This window comes from Schistocerca americana, chromosome 1 (genome assembly GCF_021461395.2).
Source record: "Schistocerca americana isolate TAMUIC-IGC-003095 chromosome 1, iqSchAmer2.1, whole genome shotgun sequence".
NCBI classification, from domain to species: Eukaryota; Metazoa; Arthropoda; class Insecta; order Orthoptera; family Acrididae; genus Schistocerca; species Schistocerca americana.
This window is the reverse complement of record NC_060119.1, coordinates 860618543-860645916: the sequence shown is the minus strand read 5'-3', so window position 1 is coordinate 860645916 and position 27374 is coordinate 860618543. Positions and strand designations below refer to the sequence as shown.

Here is a 27374-nt window from a genome sequence, read left to right as displayed (position 1 = left end):
GCTTGAAGGATCTACAACAGGAAGTGGATTATGCCTGAGTTTAAGTGGGAGGTAAGTATAGATTTTGATAAATTTTACAAACAAAGATCAGGTAGTGATAGTGGGTAGAGCAGGGAATATTCTTGATAGGGACAGGGAATATGATGTGGGTAGTGACCTGGTAAAGATAACAACTCAATCTGGTGGCACTAATGTGCATTTCGTGCAACTGTTTCAGTGCCATGATCAGCCTCATCTTAATGCGGCTGTTAGGCATGTTAACATGGGGCTGGAGAGGGCCCTGATGGTAGAGGGCATGGGTCACATTTCAGTGGTGTCAGTTGGGTCCATCAGCAGATCAGGTTTCACTAGGCATGACCTGCATCTCAATAGGTATGGGAAGGGGAGGCTGGCAAAGCTTACAGGTCACAGTGTAGTGGGTGGTGGGAGGATCACTCATTGAAAAATTCCTGTAGTGGTTGGTGTTAGAGCTGCACCTTTTTTAGATTGAAGTCAGCTGATGGGTATACCTGCTTAAAGTAAGTCCCGCTAACTAAGGGCTCACCTTCAGATGATGTCATGTTTACAAGTAGAGAAGTAATAATCATATTTCATCAAAATATACAACGTATTAGAGATAAAGTTAGTGAACTGCTTACAGATGTTGACTCTGAAATTATTGGTATGTCGGAGCATCACTTAAATAATTTGACAATTCAGAGGCTTCCATTACCAGGATACAGATTAGCTGGCTGTTTTTCAAGGAGTTCCTTTCAGGGTTAGGGAATGGCTATCTATGTAACAAACAGCATTCAATTTGAGTCCATAGACCTATCACAGCACTGCACTGAATAGATATTTGAATGTTATTGAAACTAAACTTCTAGTTGTTGTTGTTTATAGGTCTCCCCAACTCTGACTTCAGGGCATTTGTGCTCAAGCTAGAGAGGGCTCTTGATTCACTTTGTAGGAAGTACCAGAAATTAGTTATATGTGGCGACTTCAATATAAATTTTGTGTATGATGGTGCAAGAAAAAGGATGTTGGTAGATCTCCTAAACTCTATGATCTGAAGCAGACTGTGTTTTTTCCAACTAGGGTGCAGGGGAGCAGTAGCACAGCCATAGACAATATTTTTATTCATTCTTCATTACTAGATAGGCATTCTGTTAGTAAAAGTGTGAATGACCTTTCAGACCATGATGCACAAATTTTAACATTAAAATGCTTTTGTACTCAAACAGATGTATATGTAATTACAAACTACGTAGGAAAGTTAATCCAACAGCAATTGAGAGTTTTTTAAACCTTGTCAAGAAAAAAGAGTGGCAGGATGTTTATAGTGCGATAACATTGATGATAAATATAATGTTTCCCGTAACACATTTCTCATGCTCTTTGAGAGTTGCTTTCTATTAGATTGTTCTAAATGGAGTACTAGCAGTAATAGACAGCCTGAGTGGCTAACTAGTGGGATAATGGTATCATGTAGAACAATGAGGGAATTATATCAAACTGTTAGAAGTAGTCACAATCAAGCTACAGTTGCTCATTACAAACAGTATCGTAAGGTGCTTAAAAATGTTATTAGGAAGGCAAAGAGTACGTAGTATGCAAATAGAGTAGCTGATTCACAGGATAAACTTAAAACCATATGGTCAGTTGTGAAGGAAGTGTCTGGTCAGCAGCACAAGGTCGACAATATAGTCAGTTTGCAGTAAAAATATTTCTGTTACTGATAAATCAGATATATGTACAGTATTTAACAATCATTTTCTGAGCATTGCTGGTCAATTATATAAAAATTTAGCTTCTACAGGGAATCATATAACTCTCTTGGCAAAAGCCTTTCCAAGATTGATGTCTGAGGGGGTTGGATTGTTTGGGGGAGGAGACCAGACAACGAGGTCATCGGTCTCATCAGATTAGGGAAGGACGGGGAAGGAAGTCAGCCGTGCCCTTTCAAAGGAACCAACCCGGCATTTGCCTGGAGCGATTTAGGGAAATCACAGAAAACCTAAATCAGGATGGCCGGACACAGGATCGAACCGTCGTCCTCCCGAATGTGAGTCCAGTGTGATAGCCACCTCGTTCGGTTTGATGTCTGAAATACTCCTTTGTGGTACAGATAAGGGGGAGATTAAGTCAATAATTAAATCACTGAATACTAAGGACTCTCATGGTTATGATGGAGTGCCTAGCAGAATATCAATGTACTGTGCTGCACATGTGAGCCCTGTATTTAGCCATATTTGTAATTTTTCCTTTAGGAATGGTCAGTTTCCTGAATGATTAAGGCACTCAGTAGTAAAGCCACTTTATAAAAAGGGAGAAAGGAATAAAGTAGACAATTTTACACCTATTTCTAAGCCGTCAGTGTTTGCTTAAGTTATTGAAAAGGTTGTGTATGTAAGGATAATTGAACATTTTAAATCACACAATTTGCTATCAAATGTACAGTTCGGCTTTAGAAGTCGCTTAACAACTGAAAATGCTATATTCTCTTTTCTCTGTAAGGTACTGGATGGGTTAAACAAAAGGTTTCGAACACTAGGCATTTTTTTAAAAAATTTAACTAAGGTGTTTGATTGTGTTGATCACAAAATATTGGTCCAGAAGTTGGACCGTTACAGAATATGGGGAGTAGCTCACAACTGGTTCACCTCTTACTTTAGCAACAGACTGCAAAAGGTCATTATTCACAATGCTGAGAATGTCTGTGATGTAGGGTCTGAGTGGAATACGGTCAAGTGGGGGGCACCCCACAGATTAGTTTTGGCGCCACTTCTACATCTATAGCTACATCAATACTCCGCAAGCCACCTGACGGTGTGTAGTGGAAGTGGGGCCCAAACTCTTTCCCTTTACAAATGTCTGCATGTGTCTGTGTATGTGCGGATGAATATGTGTGTGTGTGTGTGTGTGTGTGTGTGTGTGTGTGTGTGTGTGTGTGCGAGTGTATACCCGTCCTTTTTCCCCCTAAGGTAAGTCTTTCCACTCCCAGGATTGGAATGACTCCTTACCCTCTCCCTTAAAACCCACATCCTTTCGTCTTTCCCTCTCCTTCCCTCTTTCCTGGCGAAGCAACTGTTGGTTGTGAAAGCTAGAATTTTGTGTATATGTTTGTGTTTGTTTGTGTGGCTATCGACCTGCCAGTGCTTTTGTTTGGTAAGTCTCATCATCTTTGTTTTTAGATATATTTTTCCCACATGGAATGTTTCCCTGTCTCTCTCTCTGTGTATATATATATATATATATATATATATATATATATATATTTATTATTATATATATTGATTAGCAGTATATATATATATATATATATATATATATATATATTCCTTACTGTCATTTCTTGTTAACAATATTAGCTTATTCCCTAGAATAAGCAGCTTTCATTCAGTTAATACTCAGCAGAAATCAAACCTGCATTTGGATAGGACTTCCTCAACTCTTGTGCAGAAAGGTGTGCAGTATACTGCTGCATCCATTTTCAAAATAAGCTACCACTCAAATTCAAAAATCTTAGCAGTAATCTACGTGCTTTCAAATCGAAACTGAAGAGTTTCCTAGTGGGTCACTCCTTCTATTCTGTCGAGGAGTTCCTTGAAAAATTAAGCTGATTCTTGTTCTATTATTGATTGTGTTTACTTAAACTTATGGAATGACTTTTTTCGGGTTCATCAACATTTTATTTTTATCTGTTATTACTTCTATGTAGCAATTACATGTATGACACATTCAATGAACTTGGAGATTTGCTCCTCAATTTGGTCCTATGGAATTTGACCTGTAAATAAATAAATAAATAAAATTATGTTCAAGAGACATTTAAAGAAACATAATTTCAGTTAAATGAAAACCAAAACAAATTTGAGATTTTTACAAAGGAAAAAGTAGAATGCTTGAATACAAATGTAGAGACCAAGCTGAAAAGTGAGAACAAAGAGAAATAGAAGTGAAGGATTACTGCGATCGAGTTTTACAGGAACACAGCCAAAAGAGGTTATAAAGGACCACTTCTGTGACTGAGAATACAGAAGGGAGTTTAGAGAGAACAGTACAAGGTAGAAGTGGTGCTGCTTCAGCTTTGGTAGTACATGTGAGAGATGGCAGTACTTTTAATAGCATACTTTTTTACCCTAAAGGGATGTACATCCATTCTCTTTTATACATCATATGAGAAATCAGTTTACTGTAAACTGGATAGAGAAAGATACGTTAAAGAGGGCCTTTGCTTGGTTAAAAGGAGTAAGTTTGGATCGAGAACCAGACGTGCCTTACAAACATGAAACTTTTGAGGAATTTGAGTCAGCTTTTCTGGGAGATTACTGGTTCTAAGAGAAACAAAGTGATATTATAGAAGATTTTAAGAGAGCTCTGTGTTATGATAGGAGAAACAGGGTGAGTATGCAAGAATACTGTGAAACATTTGTACAGTACTTGGGGTGACAGGAATACTGCAGAGATGCTAATATAGAAGTCACCTCCCAATAAAATATGTTAACTGATAGAGCATAATAAAAACATTAAAGACTTTTTGAATAGAATGATGGATGTAGACAGATAGCAAACAAATTATTTGCTTCGTGAAAAGAGAGTCTCTGAGTGGTACCATGAGAACCAAGGTCAAACTAACACAGCAAACCAAGTAAATGTGAGAGGTAGAGGAGGACGAAGTCAAATCAGTTCCAGGGCTAAGAGTAGAAGTCCTGATAGCAGAGTAGAATTTCAGATGGGAAACGGCACCCCACAACAATGAGGGCCCATGCTGGGGCAGGTAAAACACTTGGGCCTACCAATGTTACAAGTTGCCATGATGAGACAAGAAGTTTAGTAATATATAATATGGGTAATACTAATCATGGTGATAGAAGACATGGAAGTGAGAATTTGGCAATTGAGGTGATTGCACCTGAAATTAATTGTAGAAGTAATGTAGAGCCAGTGGGTTCATGTATGTAAATGTTTTCCCAAATGTATATTGGAGTTAAAAAGTACGAAGAGGTGAAGGGAGGTGAGAGAGAGGAAGACGAAGTGATACAAAATAGAAATTGTTGACAATGAAGAAGAAGATAGTGATGAAAGTAGTTGTAAAGGAGAAGAAGAAGAAGAAGAAGAAGAAGAAAGGATACAAGAGATGAATTTCTGTTACACTGTAGCTTTTTAGTATTTTTGTTTTTAGTCCTTTATGTAGGTTTTCATTTCTTGACTCATCACATATGAATCACATATGAAGTCCCTGTTGTTGTATACTTATTCCTGTAGCAAAAAGTGTTATGGAAATCATTGTTGTTACTTTGTTTCATGACACAAGCACTCTTTCAACCTATTTTGTTTTACAAACCTATGCAATCAACTGAAAATTATATACTTTTATGTTTATGTTTCCTAGCATTATTTTTCCATTTGCATGTTGTAAACAAATTAAGAGACATTGACTACTATTAAATTAACACTGATCATGTTATGAAACCTATTAAACATCCTCTGCCTTAACTGGCCACATAAACTCAAAAAAATTGAGATTCCACTTATACTTCAAAAAATTAAATTATACACTCCCTACACCTTCATTCATTTTTCCTTGTGGATCCCAAGCTTTACACTGAAAATTTATTGCACTCAATGAATTCACCTTGTCTGCGTCACTCTAACCTTATACAGTTTCAAATCCACTATGTTATTAAGTGTAAATTTCTTCTTTGACTTTTCATCTCTACAGGGGAAAGCCAGTTTTTCCTCTACAAAATTCAAAGATCTATCTCCCTTCATAATATCATAAGGAATAAATCCTGTTACATCATGATTTACATACTTGTTACATCTTAAATATTCTCAACATCATCTCCCAACGAGCTGTGAATGCTGGTGCAGTATGTGTGACACAACCATTCAATTTCCCTCATATTCCATCTTCACGATTTCCAGCTGGATAAGACGTTGCTGTCTATATTACTGTTACTCCATGGTGGGTGAGATCTGCCTCCCATCTTTTACATGCAAACTGTGACCCCTTATCGGAAAGTATGGTTTTTGGTTTGCCAAATTTCACAAAACTGTCCTTTTCTAATTTAGTTTGAATCACTTTGTCAGTTGATTTATGCAAAGGATAGAGGTTTATAAATTTAGATAATACTCCCACACTACAGTGCAATAGGGAAAAGCTCCCTTCATGTTCTGCAAAGAACTGTAAAAATTGGCTGCCAATAATTCAATCAAATCATGTAGTTTAACACTTTGCGTGGGAAGCCTACAAGTTTGATTAGTAACCTTGGTTCTCTGACACTTGCCACAGGTTTAAAATGGGCACTTACCCTCCTTACCATGTTGTCAAGAACTACACGCTCTCTTAGTTTTTGTATATATTTCTTAGGAACTACATGTCCAAAACACAAATGTGTATAAACAATTATATCATCTATGTATTCACTCAGCCAATACACCTTCCAATCTTCTGAATTTTCATTACATCAACTGAACAAAACTATATCATGTATCTTGTAGTATTTCAACAGTTTATTGTTGTTATTTGGCTTATCTATTTCCCTTTTTATTGTCCTCCTTATCTCACCATCATTCTGATGCTTTCTCATGTATTTGCAAATTCCTCCTGTTTTCTTCTCTCCCTGAACTCCTTTTATATAAAATAGTTTTACATGATCCTATCTACATCTTGTCCTAACTTTTTTCTCCCAGTGGTTGTCTGGATAATTCACTTGCTACTTTGTTCTGTGTACTTTTGACATACTTGATTTCAAATTCAAATTTTTGCATAAACACTGTTTGCCTCTTCAACTGTGAATACATTAGTCTAAGTTTCTTGAAAAAATATAAGTGCTTGATGAGCAGTGTAAATGTTAGTTTTGATTCATCATGGACTATCTCTGAACTTTTTGTATCTCCAAATTATCACCAAAGCTTAATGATCAATCACTGTAATCTCTACTGTAGCTAGTCAGTGATCTGTTTGCAAAGACTGTTTTCCTATGGTCTTCCTTTTCATCATTCCAAAAATTTTGAAACAATTGTACTCCATTACTGTATACACTAGAGTCAGTTCCTAGACAGAAAGGTCGACTAAGGTGAGGATGGTATAACATTCTGACCTCATTCAAATCCTCCTTAAAATGATTAAAAGCTTTATGACACTCAGCTTTCCAAACAAAATAGCTACATTAGGACTTAACAACCTGTTCAAACGTGGGTTATTGAACACTTGACCAGAAACAAATTTTGTATAACAAAAAATTAGACAAACCCAGAAGACTTTAACTGTCTATGATTCCTCAGAGATCTATATTCCTTAATTGCTCTTATCTTTTCAGGGTCAACTCTAATGCTGGTGATGGATAAGATCCTACCTAAGAAAACATGGTAACACATTTTACTGTTGTGCATTGACACAAAGAACTTTTAACTACTAATGAATGGCGTGCTGACCACAGCAAGATTGAAATGGTTGTGTCAACAATGGCACAGACACTTAATTCTCTGTTTAAACCAAAGATTAATGATTTACAATACAATCGACTTGATTCACTGTCATAGCATGGATGGATATACTGTGAAAAGTGCCACACCACAATTGCATTCCATAAATTTGAAAATTGCAGCTAAAGTGTATAACAACTATTATGATGTCAGGATACGACACACTTTAATGGAAAGAAGCATGTTTTATTCTTGTTGTTTTATGCAGATACACAGATTGGAGCTAATTCTGCAAGCACTGAGCATACCTGTTACATTCACAACTGGCACTTATGATCAAGGATATCAGCAAGACAACATCAATTACTGAATCACATCCTCAAGGATCATGGACTAATGACACGGACATTGACAACTCACTGGCAACATCAAGTAAGTGGAAACTGTTTTGAAGGAATACTGGCAAAGAGAAACCTTAATGTTCTTCATTCTAATCAATGATGTAAAAACTCTTCATATAGAAACAACAATAACTTTTCTTGGCCATTCATTTTGCGTAATTGTAAATTGCATATTGTAATATTATTCAACAGTGTTGTGTAAAGGAAAATTGCCTCTCACCATATAGCGGAGATGCCAAGTCGCAAACAAGCACAACAAAAATACTCTCATAAATGTAGCTTTGGGCCAGAAAGACCTTCGTCAAAATTAGACATGACCACATACATACACACTCACACAAACACAACTCACACACACACACATGACTGCAGTCTAAGGCAGCTGAGGCCCCACTCATACTTGGGTGCCCGAAACTGCAGTCATGTGTGTGTGTGAGTTGCATTTGCATGTGTGTGTATGTGTGTATTCACGCCTAATTTTGATGAAGGCCTTACTGGCCAAAAGCTATATTTGTGACAGTCTTTTAGTTGCGCCTATCTGCAACTTGACATCTCCACTATATGGTGTGTGGCAACTTTCCTCTTCACAATACTGTTACTTTCCATCCTGGATTTTCCATTGCAATATTATTCACCTTTACATTCAATAACATTCAGAACAGCAGTTAAGGGTTGGTTTCTTTCATGTAATTATTTCTTTTCATAACTGTAATAACTTTACAAACCAGTAAATTTCTGACACAGTCATTTTTGCAAGCAATAGTTACGATTACTAATGAGATAAGAGTTAAAGACTTTCAATTTCTTTTCATGTAGTTTGTATGTGTTTACCTATATTTGCATATTTTGTTGTTAAACATTTAATCTCATATGAATTATTGTGCTCAGCCAATGAATTTTGTACTCTACCTCATCAATCGCTCTTGCATTAGTAGGTAGAAACACATCATGAGTTGTTCAGGTTGTTTTCAAGAACATTTTGTCAGTGGTAATCTGTTAAATTTGGGGCCAATTGGTGATCATTTGTAATGTTACAGTTTTGAGTAATTACTTGCATGTGTGAATGTAATGTTCAGCCAAATTGAAGAAAAGTAGAGTGTTCCAGTTTCCAGTTAACTTAAAATTTCGGCCAAGATAACTTTAGGGGAGAAGGATTGGAGCAGTGTCAGTCCAAGTAGTTGAACATGGTCATTTCTAGCCCAGTTGAGGTTCAAGGAGGTGCTTTTTGGATTATACAATTACATTTTGTGATACACATTGATCCACTGTCACGACATATGACATCCAAACTAATTAAGATATTCACACTGTGTTCGGCTTCACACTACTACACAAAATTTTTACATCATTGAATAAATCAAGACCCAGGAGGCTGGGGCATTGCAGTGTCAGTTTTGTCTAGTTTGGTCTGAATATGCCAGTCCAATACTAACCCTTTTTGAATCATTGTGATTTTGCTTGACTCACAACAATCTGTAACATACACTAACAAAAATTTTTTTGGTTGTCATGTAAGCCAAATGTGGTGTGAATATCTTAATTAGTTTAGATGCTGTAACACATTGAGGTTATAACATGCCTTTTTGAGGCACCCTGTATGTCCAGTGATAATTCCTCTAACAAGCTCCTGCTCAGAACTGAATGTTTCAAGTTTCTTGTTGCAGTATGATGCTACTTCTTGTTACCTACTTTGCTGAATGTATAAATGTTTCTACTTCTTCTAGTTTCACTTTATAGTTTAGTGACCATTGCTGCTCCTAAAACCTCATGGTAGCTGACACCAGTTTAAATGTGGCCCTCTGAAAGAGGTCAGATCCAATACATTTTCCTCATGCTGCACTTCTGCACTATCTGCTCTAGCTAGTTTTCAGATATGGGACTTAACATAGGTTCACAAGGTGTTTTTGTACTGACCACTTATAAAATTGTAATTATACCAGTTCATTGTTGGATGAAGGATGTCTCCACCAGTGATGACAGTTTGACTGGTGAACATACGCCTACAAACTGAGGTTTCGTCTACAATTTTTGGTTACATTTGAGAGTCAGTCTGATGGTCAACAGAAATATTCAGTTATGTGTTTATGTTCACCCTTAAATTGAGTCCCATCCAATAATTTTGTATGCATCTTCAATTGTGTCTTGTTAGATTAGAGTTTCTTGTAGTATGCAATAAACACACCATCTCCATTTTTCATTAGTCTATCTTTTTCATATACACTTAGATTTACCCCAAAAACCTTGCTGCTATCAATTTTGGGTCTTAATCAGCTTTCTGTGTGTAGTATTATGTGAAATCCACTGTTTTTTATGAGTGCTTCAGACTCTGCTACTTTGTTGTGAATACTTTTGCAGTTGATCCCTATGATTTTAAAAAGCCTCATTTGTTGGCAAGGGTTGGAATGGGAGGATTTCTTTGGATCCCATACTAGTACTTTGGGGTCTGCTGTAGCAAACGTTACTGGAACTGTATGGAGAGTCACCTTATCTAGAAACTCCTTGAGTGGAAAACATACTATCAGTTACCTGGGTGTGAGTCTCTTAAGTTGTAGTACAGACCTGACCCATTTAGGGCATCCTACAGTTCCCAGACCTGTGGTGCACATCCAGGAATCCACAGTCTCACATACCACGTAATCCTTAAAGCCTCTGGTTCAAGCCTTTCACTCACCTCTGGGACAGGGGGTCTTCATCAGTTAGGGGGGCAATGACGAATGTTGTAGATTGTGAGCTTCTTTAATATCCCATAAGAAGAATGCTCTTCTCAAATTTCTCTGCCAAAAACTGGAATGAACAAAGTGTGAATGCAGAGACCTTACAACAAATGTCACTTGTTTTAACACAATCTGCAGTTTTTTGCACATTGTTCCCTCAATGGTTGCCAGAACAGCCTGTTCAACATGTTGAAAGAGGACTCCACAGCAAGGTCATCCATAGGACAGTTTGTGTGGTAGGAGGGCGAGGGGCAGATCTGGAGGTATGATATATTTTTAACATTCTGGAAGACAAATGGTGGCTTCTTGTAACAAGCCACACAAAGAAGCCAGTTCCAACATTGCTAGAAATCTGTCATTTTCTTGAAAGGAAAAATCTGACTGCACTACATTTCTTTCCTTTCCCTGGGAGTTGCAGAGGGAGGACAGGCTTGTTGTTGGCTATGGCCACCCTTATGGTAGGGATATACATTGATTGCATGAGGTGATCCTTCCCATCCCTTACTGCCATTTTCTTAAGAGTTACCATTATTTGCCATACACCTGAACAGCCAACAATTAACAAGCTGCTATCCATTTATATTTGCCTCCCCTTAACACAGGAAACAACAGAATTGCCAACAGGTGAGGTGTAACTTACTGATTCGATTCCTGTTTCAGAAGAAAACAACACCTCAGACTTGTTGGTTAGTGGTTGGCTGTAATAAGCTGAATTCTCACTTGTGCATATATTCCTACCACTGACATGTCCTCACAGATAGATATATCTTGCACTTCTTGTGGAGGAGATGGTATCCACCGGGGAGCAATTACACTGTTATGACAAGAGAAAAACTGTACATGAAATTTACTGTTCCCTTGAAGGTACTTGGGCTTTTGAGTCATGATTGTTTTTTTAAATTTGGGTTATGCTCATTAACAGTTTAAAAATTGTGGAACATTATAATGAATGTAGAATGCACTTTACCACAGACATGTCACTCACAGTCAAGTGAACATGTGGCTAAAGGCATTATATATCTCATCGACGGGCCATATCCTCAAAATATAATAGAAACTGTGATTCCTCTGGTATGTTGGATACGTATCCTTTGACAGCCCACCCAACACACATAGTCCCAGCAACTTCCAATTTTGTGACAGCACTCTGACCAACTTAGCTACAGCAGTCAGAGCAACATCCAGCTACTAAATCATCCTGTGCCCAAGAACAGTATTTGCATTGTGCCTGGTGCAATGTTTTACATGTCAGTAAACAAATATTTTTAAACTGATGTTGCTGCTTCTCATTTAATTTCAGGATCTGTTAAACTGCAAGGTTTACAATTACCTTTACTTTCTGCAGCAACTAAATTTCAACACCAATATTGCTGTTATGACAAGAGAAAAACCTTTGATAAAATTTATTGATTAGCTGAAGCTTGGAGCTTTGTTTTGTACCAAGTTACATTCACTAACAAAATTACATAACAAAATCAAAAATAGTTGAAATGTACAAAAATGGAGACAATATACATTGCTGCTGGAGAGGAAGGTAAATTTAAAATAATGTAACACATACCGCAGGAACTGTAGCCTGCAAATTCTGATTTACTATAGACTATCTTTTCCACAGCATATGTTACTTCTAAAAATTATCAAAACTATACCATTATTCATGTAGGTATACGCTGAAAATTGGAGAAATGGAAAAAAAATACAATGGCCAAATTTGAATGAAGCAAAATAGATTGCTTACAAATGAATATGATCAGTCACAACAGCAATAATTTTTTGTTTTGTTTTTATATAAGGTTATTGGTTTCAGTCTGTTTCAGACCATTTCCAGGCACACACCATGATGGTATGTGGTGGTTATGAACAAAGCAGACGCTACACCTCAACTGCTTACATCATTCGTTGAGATGTAGTGCCCGCTCCATTCACAGCCACCATCTACCATGACGGTGTGGGTCTGAAGATGGTCTAAAACAGATCAAAAACGCTAACATAATATAAAAAAGGTTTATTGTGGTCATGAATTTTCATATTCAGTTTTAAATAATAAATGAGCTGCTGCACTTCAGAGAGACATGTTCTCAAACATTACTGATATAGATTACTACTTCTGCTATAGCATGAAACACATTTTTCATAGCACTCAATATTCAAAAATACACAATATGTCATTACACACATAAATTTTGATGTAATCAAAATAACAATTTTCTTTGAATTTTATATGAAGTTTTTAGATTTGTTTCTGAAGCAAATGTTTCTGATACAAGTGATTCTACTCAAACATGATGGAAATACAAGAAGTCAGCTTTTATTTGTACATAAACATACAAAATATAAGGAGTTTTCTCTTAGTAGGTTTCGTGACACCTTCTACATTATTGTGCCACGGATGAACATTGCTGTATTAGTGTCTCCTTCTGAAAACAGTGAAAACCATAGGGCACAACAAAGCATATCTTCTGCAAGAAGTGGCTACCAAGTCTAATTAGTATGTCAAGAACAATTGGTTTAGTAAGTATTTTCCAACATACCTTCAGGATACTCACTGCCATATGTCCATACCCAAAATGCAAGTGTTTGCTCTGGGTCACCACCAACACTTACTAGATATTTTGCATTGTGGCTCAGTGCTACAACTCTACTTCCATATTCACCATGAGGATCAAAGAGTGTAAGAATAGGAACACTGTAAAAGCAAATAAGAGAACTAAGCATAACATTATAGCAACTGAAATGTGATTCACTTTGTACACACAAATCACAAAAGAAGTAGGTATTACAGCAGAATATGAATACCAAAAAACTATGCTTCTATATTTCTTGTCTAAAATATTAAAAACAAATTAAGATCACAAACATGACTATTTATTTAATTATTTACATTTCTTCTTGCACGTATTGATCACATGACTTTTGCAAATGTCATAGTTTACAAAGGTGTAGTAGCATATCGATTTGTGTATAATGTCGCAATACATGCAATATTTATCTAAAAAGGTTGATAGACAACATGTACAGCTTTGAATTCTTTTAGTGAATACCAGTATTTATTTACAAGAAAAGATTTTAATTTGTTTGAAATGGATCCCAGCATGTGCTCTTATGGATTCTGGCAATCTGTTGTACCAGATTGAACTACTATTATACGGACTGTGGTCTTTTATATCCTCCCCATTGTCATACACAATAAGAAGAGAGGTCCAATCAGCACAAGTCATCACATGGGAATTAGCAGCCTATATAAGATGGTTTATACACATAAGAAAAAAAATGGTCTCAGCATTGACTCCTGTAGCACACCCTGCATTACTGTTTCAGTCATAGATGAATGTTGATTTTTCTCAACCCATTTTGATCATGTATTTTTTTTTAATGTCTGCAGTTTTTAGGTACCAGTACACTGTCAGGAGTTCAAGAGATGAGTGTATGATACTGCATGCTCCCAGTTTCTGCAAGGCAAGAGCGTGGTTGACCAGATCAAAAGCTTTTGTGAGATGTAAAAATATGACCACAGTATTCTTTCCTTCCTCTAGATAGCTACAGATTAGGTGCAAGAATACTGAGACAGCTGTTGTGATGTAGCGATTTTCTCAAAATACATGTTGGGTTTCTGTCAGCAGACTTTATTCTGTGGAAAAAGCACTAACCACGTGCAAGTCTTGCTTACTCGAAAATGTACTAGATGTAGGAATCAGTGGTATTGGTTTGCAGTTTATGTATTGGACAATCCTGTTGTTTCATGTGTTGAAAAATATGTTATATCCTCCTGTCACCATATCAATTGGCATAAGTCATTAAATGGTAATTAGGAGGTTCCTTTGAGGAGCATCATCAGATGACTAAATAGAAAAGGATCAACCATTTTTTATGCACTGGTCTGCCAACCCTCCTCTTCAGTGCACTGGGAAACATACCCTCTCTGGTACAACAATTATTGAGATATGTAATTGGTTTAACGACAACATTGATACCTCTTTAATTAGTGATATGGAGTGAACATCCCAACCACTTGCTTTTTAGTTGTAGAATTATTATGCTTATCTTTTGTCCTTTTACTTCCTCGAATTCAAAGCCTTTGTCTGTCATGTAGTTGTGTACTGGGTTGCTGAGTGTTTCTGTGACTATGTTCAAGAGAAAAAACCTGGTTAAGAATGTTACAAACAGTTTTTTCAGCTTCTATCAGATGACCTTCATGCCTGATATTTATTGCTTCACCATCTGTGTTCATACACGTTTTACAACATTCGTTAATGAGGTTCCAGAAGGCATGACTTACATTCACTGACTCTGTTATTGATTCAAGGTGGACTTGGTTCCTAAAATTTAGGATTTCTGATTTGAAACTTGGTATTGGTAAATTTTCCTTTTAAAAATTTACAGCCCAACTGATTTGTACGGTATACAGAGGTCACAGATATTCCGTCTGAGCTTGACTAATGTAGCTAATAAGTTTTAACTTACTCTTTCTCCCCACTGATTGGGAATTTTTTTTTAATTGAATGACAGGAGTCAAAATGTCTAAAGAGAAGTGATAGAATTCATTCCATTTATTATCCGATCTTTCTAACTGGTGGATACTGCCACAATTCTCTCTAGCTAGTGTATCTTTGAACGTGATTATGTTCAAAGTGGTTGGGCTTCATTTCTGCCATATTATGTTTTTTAGTTTCTGGAGGATCCTCATTTGAGTAATCAATTTTCTGATAGTAACGATCAGAAAACTGAAATTCTAGGTCACTGAACTTCATCATATTTGCTAACTGCATAGTCTGTCCTAGTAGAGGTGAAATCTGTAATCCTGGTGTCACATTTGCAAGATTACATCAATTCAATAAGTCTGACAATTTTAAATTACTAATATTACAGGAATTTGCATCAATATTTAAATCAGCCAGTACTGTGATGTCATCAGCTCGAACTTCATCAATTATCTTACTGGGGATGTTGAGGAAATGGTCCAACTCCACATTTAGCAGCACCCAACACTTTGTGTTCCACTGCTCTATTCATTTGTAACATATCGCAATGCCAGACAATTCAAGTGATCCTATAGTGCAATACTGTTGAAGAAATAACAGGGTTTTCTTCCTCTTCCTCTTTTAAAAAAAAAAAAAAAAAAAAAAAAAAAAAATGTTGATTATGTTCATCCATGAAAGCTTGCAGCAAGTGCAGTTTATTTCTTAAATATTATATCTTTAAATGCATAAGGTAGAATTGCTTTTTCTGTTCAGTTTTGCAGTGTTTGCTGTAGCAGAAAGATTTATTTTCATGGGAGAGATACAAAGTTTAAGTCTTGTTAATATTTACATTAAAATATTTGTATGGTGTAAGAGCAACTTTTTTCTGTACACAAGTTTTCAGTTCCATCCTGGACAATGGAGGTTCATTCCATAAGCATGAGAGAGGGAGAGATGTTTGTATTGTTTCTCTCTTGTGTAAATCACCATTAAACAAACTGAGGCAAGTTCCCCTGGTGTGTAGGGCATGTTACTACTTCTGCTGCTGGTGATAATGATGTTTCAATTCCCGGTTCACTTGCAAACAAACTGTTTTCATTTATTATCCCTTTGACTGTTGTGGATTAGTTAAATGGTCAAGATGTGTTTAAACATGGTCTCTGGGTTCTCCTTAACCCTTGAGTGAGCATGCTGATATTCATAACAGGAGCAGGTGGGCAGCGTACATTGTACACATGTAAAGAATAGCTACCTTTATGTTAACAAGGTAAATATGTATGAGCAAAATCACACTTAAATCTTAGTTTAATCACAGAATGATAAAATAAACTTATGTGGCTCTTCCCACTTTCCCTGTGGATATGTTGTAAATAGTCTTCACTGTTTTGCTGCTGGATCATGTTGTGCAAATTTCACAATATTTCCTCATAGCAACTGTCCAACATCTTCAGGTGGTTCAACCTTGCTGGTGGCTAGGTACAACTGATGGTATCCACACATCAACACCCTGTTTCTAGAACACACATGCAAAGAATGCAAAGGCATGCAAATCATGCATGCACAATGATTTGCAGATAGATGGTGCCATACTCAAATGCCCTCTGCCAAACATCACAGATTGGCTCTTTTGCACGTGCACTGTACACTGTGTTTACTAACAGCACGGCCAGATGTTATCCACTAAAGACTGTATCAGACCAATGTTGTGACAGGTCTGTTACCAAAAAATCTCGATTTTCAGATCGCAGCCAATGGTGGGTGTGCTCAGTTTGTAACGCCAGAAATGCATATCCTCCTATTTCCATCTATTGCACTGCAAATTTTTTTTCTTATTTTGTTACCTGAAGATATAACATTTCTGTGTCTTTATATATTGTAATTGTTTTACTGTTTGTATATATATATATATATATATATATATATATATATATATATATATATATATATATATATATATATGTGTGTGTGTGTGTGTGTGTGTGTGTGTGTGTGTGTGTCAAAGTATAATTGATTTGTTTTGTAAATATTATTTGTATTTTTACGCTGGGTCTTGACTAGGGAAAACTATTCTATCGAACGATTACATTGATAGGTCGTGTGGAGAACCAAAGTGTTTAGGATCTTTGGGAGTGTGAACTCGGCCGCGTGGAGCGCGGGCAGAGCAGACAGAGTCTGGCTGGAGTAGTACGGTTGAGCAGTTGTGTTGTGTGATGCTCCCATGCATGCTGCGCTTTTGGGGTTTGGCAGCATGTAATTGCGCTCGACTTGCTATGATAGTTTCTGACATGGTGTCGCGGACGGGAAGCATTAGCTGGCGCACATCAAGAGCCCATTTCGCCTGGTGTCCGTGTCGAGAAGGAGGCGCGCCAACATCCAGCTTCTGCAACAGCAACAACCGACAATGAGTGACTGTCGCCACCTCCTCGATCGACGGCTTCAAACCTTCAATCAACCAACAAGGAAGACTGGAAGCAAGTAAAGTTTTAGAACTGTATGGCAGACCTTAGCTTTTAAAAATGTTGCATCACAAAAATACAGCAACTTAGCATGAACCTTTGTTGCTCATTGTCCCAATTGACTACCAGGTAGGGTCCCTTCATATTCTGGAATGAACCCGAGTGTCGTTGAAATTCATACGCCAGCATTAAAGTAATATCATTCGATTTCACTGCTTTAATTTCAAAGTTCAGTTAAAGTATTCATAGCTAGCTACAATATTTAGATTACACAAGCAGAAATTAATAGTGTGAGTTTTATTACCCTCTTTTAGCTACTGCAGCTAAGCTTGGTACGTACTAAATTTTACTATTGTTAATTGTTTAGAATAATTTAATTCAAGTTCAAAGTTAAATCTCTTATTTCTAAATTGCATAGATTCAACTAGTTTTGAAATGATTGTTGAGGTAGCCCAAGACTAACCTTATTACTGAATTTCGTAGTGCTTCAGAAACAAATCTCACTATTAATTTCAGTCACTAAATTAACTTTCAATTTTCCAGTTTTATTAATTCTTTTGCTAAATTAATTCGGAGTGTAGTGAAATTTATTACTTTTGACAAACTTTCAGCTTTCACACAACACATGTCAACCTTCAGTTGCCACACTTTTAGTGCTAATTATATGTGCAATAACCTTTTTTTCAGTTATTATAGTAGTTGTCCATAGGACTGGCGACCGTAATTTTCCCCAAATCTCAAATATCTAATTAACGCCAACTAATTGTTAACGTGACGACTGCACATTTACTTTCTTTATTAATTTTACCCTTTTCTTAAATTAATTTCCACCAATTTCATTTACATTTTTCCTTTCATTTAGATGTAATCCTTTCCTCCCTCTTTACTGACAGATTAACTTCGGCGACGATTGCTTTTCCCAAATTTCCATTAGGTACATGCGGTTTAATTTTTCACGGTCATTAAGGTCAATAAGTGAGGGGGAGGTTACACATGGCGACCTGGTGACAGGACAATCTTTGGACTTGAGGTTTGCTCTGGACACGAATTTTGCATTGTGCAAATCTCGTAACAAAGTACTGGTTACGAACAGGTCATTACGTCAGTGATAATAAGTAGTGGGAGGAATCCTAATTAGATTTGAGATTTCGCATTTTTACTGAAAATTGGTAAAATGAGTGAAGGCAACAATTACCAGAATTTGGTAGACTTGGGTACGGAACAATCGGTTGAACAGTGGGAAACGCGCACCGCGGTACCCATTGTTCAGGGGCAGGCGGCTATCATGAAAGACGCGACCGCCAAAACGCAACAAAGAGCAGAAATGAAATTCCAAACTTTAGAAAATGTTTCGGAATCGGATGTGATAATCAAATCTGAACCCCTTGATGGCGAATATGGAGGGACAATTAAAGATGCATCCGCTACGGAAGTAAAACTGCTGGTTTCCGGGAATTTAGCTGATTTATTGAATGTTTTGATTTACGAAATCAAGGCTCAGTCTAGCAAGATAGAAACTCAATCGGCAGAAATTAAAGCTCAGGCTGCCAAGTAAGTAGCTCAGTCTGCCAAGCAAGAAGCTCAGTCTGAAAAAATTGAACAGAAGCTAGACAATCAGAACAAAGCTATTAATGTTGTTAACAACAATGTTGGAGCTGTTAACACAAAAGTTGATAAAATCAAAGAAGATATTTTTGTGATTAATACCGAAATCAGTAATCTTAAACAGGAAATGATAGGCGTTCAGGCGGAAATTGCGAGCATAAATATTCATTTTTATTCCGAAATTAGCAGAATCGAGAAAAGTGTAGGAGAAGCAGTTGCTCCGATCATCGAGAATAAGGTGATGGAACAAATTCAATTAGTGAAAAAAGAGGATCAAAAGAAGGTGGAAACTTTAAAGGCTTTAGTATCCAAAGTAGATACCAAAGTGAGGAAGCAGGCTAATACCTGCGAAGAGAAAAAGAGGGAAGTGGAAACGCTTGCAACAACCACTTGCCAAGTAATTACGAGAGTTTCGGAAATAGAAAAGAAACTTGACGAAAAACAGAGCTATGTGCCAATCTGTGCACATAGTTCGGAATTGTTGACGAAAGAGGAGCGGTTCGACCCCTTGAAAAAAGGCGGTATACATGCTACGGATTTCATTAAAAATTGTGAAAGAGTTTTACCCAGATCATGGACTAATGAGAGAAAACTTAATGCGGTTATTGACGTGTTGGCTGGTGATGCCAAGCGTTGGGGCTTAAACCTCAACATCACGAACCTGACTTTTGACGAGTTTAAAAATTTTTTTCTGGCTGAATACTGGTCAGAGCAAAAACAACAAAGTGTCTGGCGCAAATTAGTCGTATCGAGGCCCTTCGATGCGAATTTGCGTGGCTTGAAGAAGGAGTTTTGTGAGGGCTGGATCCGCAAGTTGGAATATTTGCATGATTGCCGCACGGAATCTGAAATAGTCTGGGAACTCTACAGGAAGCTTCCAGATGATACAAAACGCTACATAGGAAGCAATTACAGGACAATCAATGATTTTCTGGAAAAAGCTGAGGACGAGGACAGTTGGCGCAATAATCGCGACAGTGGTAGAGGCCGTGGTAACAACAACGGGTACCACAGCAACCACAACAACGATAACTATGGGAATAATGCATACCGCAATCTTGACAGCAATAACAATAGTGGTTCGGGCCATAATGACAATCGGTACAATGCAAATAATAACAGGAATGACGGAGACCAGTATCATACTTGCGTGATACGGGCTTCGCAGAATAGTAATAACGCCAGAGGGTGTGATCAGCTGCATCAGCAGCATCCGGGGAGCGTATCTGCTGGGACGAGACAGGGAAACCATTAGCCGCACCGGTGAGGGGCCGATCGGGCGTGGAGAAATTTTGGTGGCCCAATAACAGGAGAAAACCCAGGTGTCGTCGTTATGAAATTTCCATATGGAATAATCAATGGCGGGAGAGTGTGCCAGTGTTAAGAGAAAGGAGTGCGCCCACAAGTAGTAGATCAGCTGTAGACACGGCAGTAGAAAATACATTCACTGTCAGTGATAACAATTTAAGTAGTGTTCCGGAAATTGATTATAAAGTGGCAGCTGTAACACCCACAGCGGAACTGGAGATTGAGTTTAAGAATGATTCGCAAGTGTTGAGAGAAGATCAGATGTCGGATAACACGTCCGTCATCGAGCGAGGGGATGCAGAGAGGGATAAGGTCTGGTTAAGGCAGTTTGGTCGCTTATACGGTCAACTAAGAGATAATAGGGGCCTGTATGGGAGAAGTGTTTATGGGGAGCGTGGGCAGGATTTGCCGCGTCTCATCCCGCAGGAAGATAGTGTTTGTGAAGTGATAGAAAGTTCTGGCCCTAACCGGCAGACTTTACCAGAAATAGTTGATGTTAATGGGGAGCATGAGCAACATTCATCGTGTTTCATCCCGCAGGAGATGGATGTTGAAGTAGTAACGCAAAGTTCTGGCCATAACTGGCAGACCTTACCGAAAGTTATAGTGGTAGAAGTAGCCAACCCATCAGACGCAAACCTCCAGTTTAAACATTGTGAGAGTATTAAGGAGAAAGAATACAAAAATTTTAGTGATAGCCGGACATGATTGGTAGAAAAGCACGTAGATTACAGCGCGTATGAGGTTAGAGCTGACGTTATACGGTCAGACGGTAGCAGTGTGGGTTGCGCAGATCCAGAGGAAGTAATTGCAGATACTACTGGGCACATTCCTCCAGGTAGATTGGCAGATGAGATCAATCTGACCAAAGAGGAATCAACGAAGGTGACAATTAGTGATTTGATAGCAAAGCAACACTCACTAGTTGATGAGTTACAGGAAAACGTTTCGGTATTGGAGGCGAAGCTACAGACTAAGCCTCGGGACAAACGTGTTGAAATTAAAACTGTATGTGAACAGAGGCTAAAAAAGCCACCAGATAAGCTGGATTTACGATCAAAGCCGGATGGTTTTTTCTGGAATGACCTGGATATAGACGAGGATTTATTGTGGGAAAATAAAGAAACAGTCGAGGATAAGTGTAGACAGATAGTAGTGTCTGTTAATATGCACGGCCTACAACTAAACATGTTGATTGACACCGGTGCAGAATTGAGTGCTGTATCTGGAAAAATATTTCAGTTACTGAAAGACAGACCTGGCATCGTAGTTATGCCTGTAACAGTAGTGAAAATTATCGGTGCTACTGGGAAGGCCAGTAAACCGGTCACAAAACAGATTTTTGTCCACTTCGAGATATGTGGGACACGATTTGAACAAGAGTTTGTCATCGTGCCAGACTTAACTATGGAAGTAATTATTGGGTTATATTGGCTATTAAAGTACCGTGCAGTGATTAATTGTGAAAGCAAAACTTTGACATGTACGTCACAAGATAAAACAATAGTAGTTAGTTTTGACGAGGGAGGAGATGGTGTGGATAGGCAATACCAGCCTGTACACATTGTTAACTGGCCGGATGCCATTGACGTAGGTATGCATTTGAACTACTGTAACGTGAGGAATCTTGGCATTGACAATAGTATAGAAAGTGAATTGGAAAGTATTGTAGACGGGATGTCAAACGTAACACATGAACAAAGACGAGGCCTGTATGAAGTAATAATGAGGAATAAGAGTGTGTTTTCAGACAAACCGGGACTTGTGGAAGGATATAAATGCAAGTTCCATGTAAATCCGCACGAACTATTCTTTGTGAGACCGTATGCTATACCGCTGTCCAAAAAGGAAGCAGTGCAACGGGAGATAGATAAGATGATCGAATGGGGAGTGATTGAAAGAAATACGAGTCCATACAATAATGGTTTGGTCATTGTAGCAAAACGGGATGGTAGTGTGCGTATAGAGTACTGCCATTTGGACTTAATATATCTGTGTCCGTATTCATCAGGGCCGTAGATAAAGTGCTCGGCCCGGTTTTGAGTTCAAGATTAACTGTATATGTTGACGACCTATTGTTGGCCAATGCCACTTGGCATGACCACTGCGACCTGTTAGATGAAGTTTTTAGAGCATTGCGTCATGGCGGAATGACTCTAAAGCTAAAGAAATGCGAATTTGTGAAGCAGGAACTGAAATTTTTAGGGCATGTAATTACCACTGCTGGTATTGCGAAAGACCCAGAGAAATTAGAGGCAATAAGGAATTGTCCTCCACCTAAGTCTAGGAAACAGTTAAAAAGTTTTCTAGGGCTCACAGTATTTTACCATAAATTCGTAAAAGCACAGGTGTTCAATGATGAAAATTTGAATAACCTCTTATGCAAAAATGTTCCGTTTGTGTGGACTGATGGGTGTCGGGCCACTTTCGAGAGATTAAAAGACGAGTTGCTAAGATCTAACATACTATTTCATCCTGATTTATCGCTACCCTTCCATGTGGGGATGGATTCGTCGAATTATGGGGTGGGAGTAGAACTGTTCCAAGAAGTTGGTGAAGGAGAGGATAAGGAACACTGGACGATAGCATTTGCGAGTCGAACTTTATCAAAAAGTGAGCGAAACTACACGATTTCTGAGAAAGAGTGTCTCGCTATCGTGTGGGGATTCAAGAAGTTCAAGGTTTACCTATGGGACCGTAAGGTGATTATTCATATGGACCATAAGGCGCTCACTTATCTGAAGGATTGTAAACTACTTCATGAAAGACTGACTAGGTGGTCGCTGTATTTATAGCAATTTAACTGACATCTGTTACATAAAAGAGACCGACAATTGCATAGTGGATGCGCTATCGCGGTTGCCCGAGTCTAATCAAGACGTATTGAAAGATGAGTCAGATGGAGTGGTCAAATTATACTATTTTAAAGAAGTTGAGGGACGTAAATTAATAATGAACATCTGTAAGAATCTACGTCACCATTAGAACGAGGACAGTTGTTTAAATACGGTGAAAACCTGATATGACGAAAGGAGTCCAGAAGGAGAGAAATTTAGGAAGTATACGAACATATCTTGTACATATGTAAGGGTGAAGATAGTAATATTTGGCGGGTATGGTGGCCCACCAAATACATCACGGAAATAATAGACTACTACCATTTGGCGTATGGTCACTGTGGACCAAAGAAATGTACGGAAAAGCTGAGTGGAGTAGTGCATTGTAACAACACGTTAAAACATGTTACTGACAGACTGAAAACTTGCGATTTATGTCAGAAGGTGGAGGTTACCAACTGTACGAGTCGTGGTCCTATGCGAAGTATAAGGCCTAACGACACCTTTGAATTACTGTGTGTGGACTTGTACGGACCTTTGCCCCAGTCATCAGGAAACTTTCCCTACGTTTTAGTAGTGCTAGAAGCTTTTTCCAAGTTCATCAAACTATACCCAATTAGGAAAGCTACAGCCAAAGCGGTCTATGGCAAGCTTGTGAACAATTAATTTGTTCATATTGGTAAGCCCAAGGCGATTCTATCAGACAATGGGGCACAATTTACTTCTAAGTTGTGGAATGAAGGCATGGCAAGTAATGGGGTCAAAGTGATCCATATTTCAGCTTACTGTCCGGCTGGAAATCCCGCTGAGAGGTATATGCGCAAGCTAAGCCGACTTTGCCGTACCTATTGCCATCACAACCATAGGGCATGGGCCAAATATGTAGCAGAATTTGAGAGAATTATGAACACCTTGAGACATGAGTCTACAGGATTTTCTCCAGAGGAAATCCTGTTAGATGACAGAAGTAAAAGTTTTGTGGAAGAGATAATCAAATTCCCTCCACGGATTGACATTAGTATTGGTGTGAAAAAAGATCATTTGCAAGAAATAATGAAGCTAAAAGCCGATGCTCGCATATGTTGTCATGATGCTAAAGCGCGTTTTGTTAAGTTTGCAATCGGAGACTTAGTACTTGTAAAAGCTCATGAGAAATCAAGCAAGATAGACAATGATATCTCTAAATTTAAGTTTGTTTATAATGGACTATATAAAGTCATTGGTATACCACACACAAATGATTATTGCTTAGAGTATCCAAGCTCTGGAAAACTATTAGGTATACGGAACATTGTAGACTTGAGATTGTACCAACCTAGGATTGATTAATACCACAGAATGGGTAATTTGTACAGTATGTAAATATAGAGTGTAATATTTAACAATTTGCTAGATTGCCATGCTTTGCCTGACCAAGAGGACATTAAAGAAGTTGTAATTAAAATGTAATTAATTTTGACTAAATCATTTAAGAGTAAATGATTATTAAGCAATTGAAGAAACCAAGCTGCTAGTTTGAGTTTTCAGCTGAGTCACAGTAGATTAAGGAATGTAAATATGATTTTGTAACTAGCTGTAAGATTACATAAATATGTGATTTACTAGTCATTGCCGATGTACTTAGATGCTGTTTTAAGTTGCAGGCTAGTACATGCGTGTGATGATGGACAGTGTTGAGTTATCCACAGTGATAGTGTTAATGGACTCCCTGAGATTACTCGGGAGTGAGTTTTTCTGAAAGAATTCAGTGAAACGGACGTTCTGGAAATGCCATTACACAGGCGAGTGAGATCAAGCATGCCGCACAGGTGGGCGCAACAGTGCGGGCGAGGCGGAGCCTCTGTCGGCTCTTGTGCCAGTCGCTATTCTTTGTACTTGCGGGTACAGAAGGCGGAGTTGTTTTTCTTCCCGGACAGCTGAAAGAATTCTGCTGTCAATATTTGTGTTTTTTTCGATCTGCTGTATACTATTTTCTTGTTTACCGTTAAGTGTACTCTCATGACGAGAATATTAACTATGAAGAGGTTATATAAAATGTGTATTCTATGTAATTAATTATTAATTTGCGTATTTTGATATACCTATTTTTTATGACCATGTACTCTGGTTAATTTTGTAAATAGATTTCCATTTATTGATACTGTTAGGAATTTTGACGATTTTAGAATAGCTAAACCATTTTCTATGTTTTCTATGAATTTTAATATGTTGTCAACCTGTTTTCTTTTGTGTAAGATGACAGAGTGGAATAAGATTAGGAGTGTCACCACTCAATTATTATGGTCTAAAAATTGGTTTATGGTTAATTCGCCTAATGCTAAATTTGCTTGATGTTTTGAGCATATGCATTTCCGATGTTTTTTTCCTTTTTGGGACATTTTCTGAGTCTGTTTAGGTTACACGAACATCCTCAGACAATGTGGGGCACGTGTAGCGCCAGAAATGCATATGCTCCTATTTCCATCTATTGCACTGCAAATTTTTTTCCTTATTTTGTTACTTGAAAATATAACATTTCCGTGTCTTTATATATTGTAATTGTTTTACTCTTTGTATATATATATTTATGCATTTATGTCGATGTACAATTGGTTGTTTTGTAAATATTATTTGTATTTTTACACTGGGTCTTGCCTAGGGAAAACTTTGCTATCAAACGATTACATTGATAGGTCGTGTGGAGAACCAAAGTGTTTAGGATCTTTGGGAGTGTGAACTCGGCCGCGTGGAGCGCGGGCAGAGCAGACAGAGTCTGGCTGGAGTAGTGTGGTTGAGCAGGTGTGTTTTGTGACACTCCTGCAAGTTGCAACACTTTCAGGGTTTGGCAGCATGTAATTGCGCTCGACTTGCTATGATAGTTTCTGACATGGTGTCGCGGACGGGAAGCATTAGCTGGTGCACATCAAGAGCCCGTTTCTCCTGGTGACTGTGTCGAGAAGGAGGCGCACCAACATCAAGCTTCTGCAACAGCAACAACCGACAATGAGTGACTGTCGCCACCTCCTCGATTGATGGCTTCAAACCTTCAATCAACCAACAAGGAAGACTGGAAGCAAGTAAAGTTTTAGAACTGTATGGCAGACCTTAGCTTTTAAAAATGTTGCATCACAAAAATACAGCAACTTAGCATGAACCTTTGTTGCTCATTGTCCCAATTGACTACCAGGTAGGGTCCCTTCATATTCTGGAATGAACCCGAGTGTCGTTGAAATTCATACGCCAGCATTAAAGTAATATCATTCGATTTCACTGCTTTAATTTCAAAGTTCAGTTAAAGTATTCATAGCTAGCTACAATATTTAGATTACACAAGCAGAAATTAATAGTGCGAGTTTTATTACCCTCTTTTAGCTACTGCAGCTAAGCTTGGTACGTACTAAATTTTACTATTGTTAATTGTTCAGAATAATTTAATTCAAGTTCAAAGTTAAATCTCTTATTTCTAAATTGCATAGATTCAAGTAGTTTTGAAATGATTGTTGAGGTAGCCCAAGACTAACCTTATTACTGAATTTCGTAGTGCTTCAGAAACAAATCTCACTATTAATTTCAGTCACTAAATTAACTTTCAATTTTCCAGTTTTATTAATTCTTTTGCTAAATTAATTCGGAGTGTAGTGAAATTTATTACTTTTGACAAACTTTCAGCTTTCACACAACACATGTCAACCTTCAGTTGTCACACTTTTAGTGCTAATTATATGTGCAATAACCTTTTTTTTCAGTTATTATAGTAGTTGTCCATAGGACTGGCGACCGTAATTTTCCCCAAATCTCAAATATCTAATTAACGCCAACTAATTGTTAACGTGACGACTGCACATTTACTTTCTTTATTAATTTTACCCTTTTCTTAAATTAATTTCCACCAATTTCATTTGCATTTTTCCTTTCATTTAGATGTAACCCTTTCCTCCCTCTTTACCGACAGATTAACTTCGGTGATGATTGCTTGTCCCAAATTTCCATTGGGTACATGCAGTTTAATTTTTCACCGTCATTAAGGTCGATAAGTGAGGGGGAGGTTACAAGTTGAAATCCTGCATCCCTGCTGATGAGATTATTGGCTATTCATTTATGTATTGCTTCCTTAATGATACAATCTCAGAAAGATGATGCCAGGGATAAAACTTCCGTCATTTTATACATGAAAAGATGGAAGTTAAATCCCCAGTATTGTGTC

The 27374-nt window shown here is 37.8% G+C and overlaps 1 protein-coding gene across 1 annotated transcript in view; it reads right to left on the bottom strand.

Annotated features, from left to right (window-relative positions):
* Positions 1–27374, bottom strand: part of LOC124594726 (cilia- and flagella-associated protein 251-like) — a 367330-nt gene that overhangs the window by 228569 nt on the left and 111387 nt on the right. The window contains exon 5 of the mRNA XM_047133097.1: positions 13060–13214. Coding sequence (XP_046989053.1) covers positions 13060–13214 — 155 coding nt within the window. The remainder of the gene's footprint in view (positions 1–13059; positions 13215–27374) is intronic.